General features: G+C 48.5%; 1 protein-coding gene across 1 annotated transcript in view; it reads left to right on the top strand.

The window, feature by feature from the left end:
• The window catches only part of LOC118430104 (protein MEMO1-like), a 21,993-nt gene extending 19,212 nt beyond the window's left edge, over positions 1–2,781 (top strand). The window contains exon 9 of the mRNA XM_035840817.1: positions 1,083–2,781. Coding sequence (XP_035696710.1) covers positions 1,083–1,217 — 135 coding nt within the window. The 3' untranslated portion in view covers positions 1,218–2,781. The remainder of the gene's footprint in view (positions 1–1,082) is intronic.
• Positions 2,782–8,652: the final 5,871 nt, after the last annotated feature.

The following is an 8,652-nucleotide window of genomic DNA, read 5'->3' as shown; positions in this document are numbered from 1 at the left end:
ACTGAATTGAATGAAAAGAAATTTTTTCAGCTGAGGTGGCATAAAAACAGTGCTACTGCGAACGTATAAATCAACACCGTCTATGGTACGGAATATGTCAGCTATATGTTTTCAATTTGTCACAGTGTTTTCTTTCTTGTGCTGGAAACATTTCCAAAGCACTAACAAAAACACACGTACGTGAATAATAGTTTCTCATTATAAACACTATCTACGCGCAAGTTGATATAGCTGTTGCTAAATGCTACACAAACACTGGTAAAGTACCTGTCTTAAGAAACACGGGTAAATGCATCAGTTCCTAAATACTAGAAAAAACAGTCATGTTGGAGGTGAAGATATCCCCTGACCAGGTGCATATACCAAAATGCGCGTTATTCTAATTAATACCTAATATTTGCATAATTAATAAAGACATTACATAGTTCTTTTGTGGTCACTTCATGGTAGAGACTTCATATTGGAGATATATAGGTTGCTTGAGGACAGGTGAATACAATGAAATACATCTTATGTCAAGACTCAGGTATATGCAATAATGGGAATACATGGGACCAAACCCTCCTTGTCTGAAACATGTAATTACGTTAATATTGATACTATGAATGGAGTTATGTATCAAACTTGTGTACTTATATCATTCTGAAACTACATTTTGTGATTTATACCAATCAACTTCTCAAATGTCATGTAAACCCGTTTTTTTTTGGGGGGGGGGGGCGAAATCGCTAAAGGGGGGCGAGGTAGGGGGGCGAGATCACTAGCCGGGGAGGGCGAGATCGCTAGTGATTTCGCCCCCGGGGGGGCGAGATCACGGGGGAGCGAGATCGCTGTCACACCGGTATGCCAACAAGTGTCTTATTTATATGAATTATTCTTTCTTAACATAGATTGTGTATGTCTATTATCTGGGCGGAGGAGATGATCAACTGATTAAGATTTGCAAATTAGGACCTTATTTGCATACATAATGACAAAATGCTCATAATACAACATCATTTGTAAAGGTTAAAGTCATTATCACATGAGCACACATAATCATCCTATCCTCACTCTGATTGGTTCTCACCATCTGTTGGTAGGCTGTCAAGTACTTGAAGACTGCCAACAGCCACACCCTCTCTCTTCGGTTCCTGAACTACGCACAGTCCAGCCGCTGCCGCCGCAAGGAGGACAGCTCTGTTAGCTATGCTGCTGCTGCTCTGGTAGTTCATTGATGATCATCATAACCATAGTCCTTTGTAACCACTTGGCCAGGGTTAAAGTAAACGTCTGTTGTTACAACAAATGTATGGGCTAGAGCACCCCAGTTTGATAGTTGAATCAGTTTGGAAGGTACTACTGTTTAGTTTATTATCATAATGGCTGTTCATGTACATGTATAACTATGTATAAGGCCATGTTGATTTGATTATTATGGATGACATCCTCTGGGAACTCTAAAACTGATTTGATCACATGAATGAATAAAAAGTTTGGTCAAATAAAAGAAATTCCCTTCAGTATGAAATCTAAGTGATCAGGAAGGTTGAACAAAGCATTAAATACACAAGTACCTGTGCGAAACCCGTTTTCTTCTTCTTGGACAGGTCCGGAAAAAAAAAATCAGTAGAATGGGTTTCGCTGATGGGAAAATGGACACACTATATCAGCAGGCACTTTGGGCCTTACTGGGCCAAGAAAATAACGAAGTCCAGTAGAGTTTATAGTCATTTGTAAGTTTCTACAGTCAAAGGTACAGAGGCAGTTAGCCTTGATTACATGAAGATAGGATTTTTTAAAATGCCAGTGGGAGTCGGCTATTCTACCAAACAGATTCCTTGACCTTTGAGTGTTGCCAATTCACAATTTTCACAATCAGGTCCAGGTTCAGGCCCAGACCAGATCTTCTGGACCTGTACCCAAATTTTTTGTACCCACCCATACCAACAAAAGATTTTTCATTTTTGTTTTTTCACATCTTATTCTTTTACTTTATTTGTATGATTATGATTTACTGTATGGTTGAAAACTTTTTTTTTTTGGAAACGGCAGAAAATTCATGCACATGTGGATGACATCTATACAATCAAATCAACATGGCCTAACTTTAAGTATTAATAGTGCACGGTATTGTTATCACAGTTGTTTGATTAACAAGAGATTGGAGAAGGTACATGTACAATGTAGAAAGACTATGTATACACATCTTATTCGATGTTATTTGTAAAGTCCTAGTTGTCTCGGTATCGGATAGCTGTTTTTTTTTGTGTGAAAATATTCTCACATCGGTATGCTACCATGTTCTGTCCTAAACTCTTCTGCTCTTCCAAAATGTATCCCACAAAATCAGTCAGTGGGCAGGAAGCAGTTCAAATGCTGTTTTAGCAGATCTACCTTTTACATCATACAAGATTCTCATTGCAAGAATGTTATTGAAAGAAAGAAACACAAAAAATGTTATATTAAGCTGAGACTTCACAACCAGATTTAGCTAATGTTGCTAATAGGAGTTAAAAGACTTGTACAATTGATCGTAACAACTGTGTAGAGAGATATCAAGGGAACCATTAAGAATAAAACAACCCAGACTACTAGGCAACATTTTTTGTACAATCTGTGTCTTTGATGGTTTGAAATAATAATATTAATAACAAGTTCATTAAGATGTGTGAGAAGAGCACAATTCATGGATGATATTCAGTGTGAATGATCTGGAGAAAAAAAACGGAATATTTCTCCAAAGCATTTGTTGAAAGATTGAATGAACATAACTTCATTTTATTAAACTTGTGGACAAATTTTGAAGACATTTCTTTGCATTACTTGCCAAGACATGATAAATTGTCCGCTGTTTCTTGTAAGTTATATAAATATAGTTATCAGGCACATTGGGTAACTCTTAATTTCACAGCTTTGACAAAATTGGCATCGATAAGAGTCTGAGGCATAAGACTTGATCCTTAGGCCACACCAGTTCAATTTTATTGTTTCTCGAGTATTACAGACAAAATATAGCCTGGGTACATCCGGAAAGAAGTTCGCTCTGGCGTTCATTATACATTGTATGCTTAACTCGGCACAAAAAGTTCAGAATATCAATTTTGGTATGTCATATTTCTTTTATTCCAGCATAAATTTAAATGTATCATAAATATATCAATAGAAAGCTTGTGTAATTCCCTTTCTTATGGTATCAAACTTATTATGATTGTAAACTTATGAAACAGGCACCAGGCCTGCTTACGTGATGGTTGCCAAAAAAAGTGCCCGAAGTTCCGTGATTCTGCTCAACACTGTATCGTCCGCTTGGTATTGGCATGTGTCAGTGATCAATCAATCTGCCCTGGCTATGGGCATGAGCAGCTGTAGGTCATGAGAGGTAGGAAAATTGACTTCTATTATAATCAGTACATGGAACTGAGTGTATAACAGTGGACTTCCCCATGTTTTCATGAGAATATTCCAGATCAGTTTGGAGGAACCTCTCGGAGAGGAGCAAGGGGCCAGTCCCTGGCATGAAATTGACTTGGTGTGGCATCAATTAATGTTATGTTAGAACCTAGTCCTATTACGGAGTAATGTATACAGTGACGCCCTTTTAATCATTTGCCAAAAAGCATGTGAATGAAGGTATATTTTGACTTATTCAAATAAAAGCAGAACTTAAAAAGGTGAAGACCTTCATACAACATTATTAGTTAGTCCATTATTTTGCCTACTAACATACTGTGCATCTGTTATGTGTAGGCCGAGCGGCTAACTAACTATTTACAGAGAGGACATAAAGAGGTCTGCACACGTTGGCTCGCACTCCAAGACTGACCACGGTGGGTCGGTATCGTTTATTCGCGTATCTATAATACAGGCCAGATGTACCAGGACACTCGGGTATCTATAATACAGGCCAGATGGGCCAGACCGCCCCATGGTGGTGGGAGCTGGCCCTATCACTCCTTCCCCCCCGGAGTGGAGGCGACCACGCCTCCTACTTAATGGAGCCGGGCGTGTGGCAGATATGGTTGAATAATCAAAACAAAAACAAAATGGTCGCCTAATCAAAACAAAAACAAAAGCGGTTTGAGTGTTACACAACAGTGGCCGAAAAGGTTGCTACGTAGCGAAATAAAGGAAAAACAAAAACAATGCGCAAACAACAGAAATAAGCAAATAGTAAAACATGGGGGATAAATGGGGAAGCCAAACATGCATGTATACAATGGCTAATCATAAGAATATTTTAAAGCAAACAAATAAAGCAGTACATTGAGTTCATACTGATAGAGTTCGTGAGGCTGGATCTCGATTTTAGCCATAGTCTAAGTCCATGAATCGGGTAGGTGGCCTGCTGATTCGCCCGGAACGTGTTTGGACAGGGCCCGGCTGTGCAGGAACGGCTGGCGGTACAGGAATCGGCGCTGGCGGCGGAACAGGTGCTGGGGCAGGTGGGTCAGGTGGGTCAGGTACCTGCACGTGCTGGTCTGGTAGCGGCGCTAGATTGGCGATGGGCTGGTGCAGGAAGTCCGCGAAGCCGAGGTGATGGGCTTCGGGGATGCGTTGTCTGTTGTCGGCGGCGGGCGGTGCTGGCAGGAATTGGGGAGATGGCGAAACGTATGGTTTGAGTCTGTTGTGATGGACGGTCTGGGCATGTTGTCGTCCGGTCACTGGACGTATACTGTACAGGACGGTGTCGGGAGAGTCATGTGGGACAGGGCCGACGATGACGTACGGACCAACCCAGGGTAGGCGTAGCTTATGGAGAGCAGACGGAGGATGGTGGAGCCATACGCGGTCGCCGGCGTTGTAGTGATGGCGGTGGACGCGGGGGGCTTGTTGCTGGTTTTGCGTCTGGTGTGACTCGTCGATTGCGTCGCGGACGGACGCGAGCGCCGTTGTCAGGTCGGCCTGTTGCGGTGTTGAGGCGGGTAGTTGGCAAGCTACGTCTATAGGTAGGCGTGCCTCTCGACCATGTACCATGAAGAAAGGTGTGTGGTTGGTCGTGGAGTGCACACTCGTATTGTAGGCCAGGGCGACGTGAGGGAGCAGACGGTCCCAGTCATGTTCACGTCCCTCCAGGCACTTGGCGAGGATGTTCTTCATGGTGCGGTTGTATCTCTCAACTTGACCGTTGTCTTGTGGGTGGTAAGCTGAAGTCCGCGACTTAATGATGCCTAGGCGTGCACACAGTTCGGTTACAAGGTTGGACTCGAACTGACGTCCCTGATCGGAGTGGAGTTGCTCTGGCACGCCGTGTTGGCCGACGAACTCTCGGAACAGCTTGTCTGCTACGGTGGGGGCTTCCTGGTTGGGTATGGCGTACAAGTTCACGTATTTGCTGAAGAGGTCCGCCACGACTAATACGTACTTGTTCCCTGCAGCAGAGAGTGGCATGTATGTTATGTCTGTGGCCACTATTTCAAATGGACGGGAGGCGGTGATGTGCTGGAGCGGTGCTTGCGGTCGTGGTACGGCAGGTCGGCGTCGCTGACATGGGATGCATTCGCGGCAATAGCGGGCGACGTCTGCTGTCATGCCTGGCCAGTAGAACCTGTTCTTTACGCGGTGTAGTGTACGACCTGGCGCGAAATGGCCTGCAATGGTGTCATCATGGAGCGACCTCAGCACGCGACCGGATAAGTTGCGCGGTAGGACGACTTGAGGTGCCGCCAAGGGGGGTGCGTTAGTTGGCTGGTGGTAGAGAACTCCGTCAGTCAGGAACAAGGAATCGTAGTCATTCCAAAACGACATGAGAGTTCTGTTGTTACCACGCACGGCGGAGGTTGGCGGTCGATCGTGGGAGTTCTGGAGCCAGCGACAAACTTCTCGGATCGTCGGGTCGGCTTGCTGTGCCTCGCGGAAGTCGATGTCAGGTGTGTCGGCCAGCTGGGAGGCACAGACGTCAGCGGCGCGGGCGGCGCGTACGATTACCTGTGGCGGGAGGTGGTCGGGGGTCCCCCGTAGGGCAGTGTCCCGAAGATCGGCAGTGTCATTAGCATCGGCGGCGTCACAGGTGTCGTGCACGGCTACCGGTGAAGGAACGCGAGCTGGGTCTTCCCGTAGGATAGTATTAGGAGGATCGGTAGTGTCACTAGTATCGACGGCGTCACGGGAATCGCGCACGACTTCCGGTGACTGCACCTCCACGCGGGCTGGGGTGTCCCGTAGGATATCGTCCCGAGGATCCGCGTCGGCAGGTGTGGTTGAAGGTGGGCGACGGGAGAGCGCGTCCACGTCGCTAATCGTCGCACCTGGATGGAACTGTATCTCAAAGTCATAGGTGCTCAGTTCGATTGCCCACCGGGATCGGCGGCCTTGGGCTCCGCCATCGCCGAGTGGAGTGTCTCTACAGGAGAGCAGCGGGCGGTGGTCTGTGATGTGGATGAAAGGTCGCCCGTACAGGTATGGGCGGAAATGGCGGACGGCCCAGACGATGGCCCAAAACTCCCGGTCATAGGTACTCCAGCGCCTCTGGGTTTTGGATAGAGTTTTGCTGGCGTACGCCACGACACGACGAGTACCGTCACTCACCTGCGTCAGGACGGCGCCGATACCGGTTGCCGACGCGTCGGTCGTTAAGGTGAAGGTACTGTGGAAGTCAGGGAAGGCGAGGATCGGCGGACTGGTGAGGAGTTTCTGCAGGGTTTCAAATGCTGTCTGGCAGGCTGGCGTCCAGCGGAACGGCGCGTGCTTGTCAGTCAGCCGGATTAGTGGGTCTGCGACAGAGGCGAAGGCTGGTACGAACTTTCGATAGAAGGATGCGAGTCCGACAAAGGCACGTACGTCCTTCTGACAGGTGGGGGTCGGCCATTTCTCGACGCGGGATGTGTTAGCAGGATCGGGACGGATGCCATGCTGCGAGATAACGTGTCCGAGGAATGTCACTTCCTGCTGAGCGAAGCGGCACTTTGCAGGGTTAAGTTTAAGTCCAGCTTGGCGGAAGCGGTCGAACACTTGCTGGAGGACCCGCAGGTGGTCGTCGAACGTTGCGGTAAACACAATGATATCGTCAAGGTATGCAAGGCAGACGTCCCAACCGACGCCGGCGAGGAGTAGTTGGACAAGACGTTGATATGTCGCAGCCGAGTTGGATAATCCGAAGGGAAGGACCTTGAACTGCCATAAGCCTTCGTTAGTGCAGAATGCTGTTTTGTGACGGTCGGACGGATGGACGGGGACTTGCCAATACGCACTCTTCATGTCGAGTGTGGAGAAATAACATGAACCGGCCAGGGCGTCGATTGTGTCATCCACCCGTGGCAGGGGGTGGGCGTCTGGCACAGTCACCGAATTAAGTTTCCGGTAGTCCACGCAGAATCTGGGGCTGCCATCTTTCTTCGTAACTATGACAACCGGCGAAGCCCAAGGGCTGGTACTAGGTTCGATGACGTCACTGTCCAACATATCGGAGATTTGTGCTCGCAGCGCTTCGCGACGGTGTACAGGTGTGCGGTACGGTTGTTGACGGATTGGTTTAGAGTCACCAGTGTCGATACGGTGTTGCAGTAGGGTGGTACGACCGATGTCAGAGGCGCCATGGGAAAAACACTGGCTGTTGTCTTCTAAAAGGCTAGAGAGTTCGGTCTTTTGAGACGGTGGCAGATCTATGTCGGACAGGTCGATGACTGGCAAGGAGGTTTTAGGAACACGTACCTTCTTGCCATGCGGTGGTGAAACGGCTGCAGCGGTGACAGTAGTCGTGGCGTCGTTGATGACGTAATCTGCTTCGGGGCCAGAGGCGGCGTGGAAATGTCCGATATTGCATTTCTCAGGGAGATTGACGGCGTGATTGTTTGTGTTGATAATCTGTACCAGAGCACTCCCCTCCACGACTCGGGAGACCGTCCTGGCGGCGGCCACCCCATCATATGTAACTCGCTGCAGCTGCGGCTCAAAGACGCCGTCGTAGTGATGTGGTGTGCCTCCACGGGTGGTGGACAGTCGGACGGGGATGACAGATACAGAGTTCGGCGGCAAGACTGTTGTTTTACAAACTGTGGCATCGGAAACAGACGGGACGAAAGAAGACCGCGGTAGAAGGGGAATAGATGATGATCTTACGTCAACAGTTCCGGTGGTCGGATTGATGGTTATGTCGTTGGCGCGGCAGAAGTCCCACCCAAGGATTACGTTGCTGGTGGCCTGGCCCATAACATGGAATGTTGCGGTAGTGGAAACTGGGCCCAGACGGATGGATGCAGTAACTGTTCCCACAATGTTCAGGCGTTCACCGTTGACTGATCTTGCTGTTGTGGTAGTTTCACTCAGCGGGAGGAGACGGAGGATGGGCGACGATAACCGAAAAGAGTTATTGATAATAGAGATGCACGAACCTGTGTCTACAAGGGCCGGGGTTGGCGCGCCTTGGATGCTGATAGAAACAAATGGGGAGAAGTCCGTAGTAGTTGCGTTAGGCTGGGGAGTAGCTGACTGCTGGCGCGCACAGTCAGCTACTGGTCGTTTCCCGGGGGTGGTGGAGGGGTCGGGCAGGAGGCGGCGTAGTGGCCATAGCCATAGCAATTATGGCACTGCTCGTCAGGACGTACTGGGCGGCGGGGCTGGCGTGGCGTCCTGCGCTGGGGCTGTGAGCGGCGATCGTCACGACGGCGGTCGGTGTCCCTGCGGTCTCGCGGCGGCTCGGCGTCGTCGCGACGGTCACGGGTTCGGCGGTCGTCT

This window comes from Branchiostoma floridae, chromosome 1, assembly GCF_000003815.2.
Source record: "Branchiostoma floridae strain S238N-H82 chromosome 1, Bfl_VNyyK, whole genome shotgun sequence".
Classification (NCBI taxonomy): domain Eukaryota; kingdom Metazoa; phylum Chordata; class Leptocardii; order Amphioxiformes; family Branchiostomatidae; genus Branchiostoma; species Branchiostoma floridae.
Note: the sequence above shows the minus strand (reverse complement) of the source record. Positions and strands in the feature narration are given on the sequence as shown.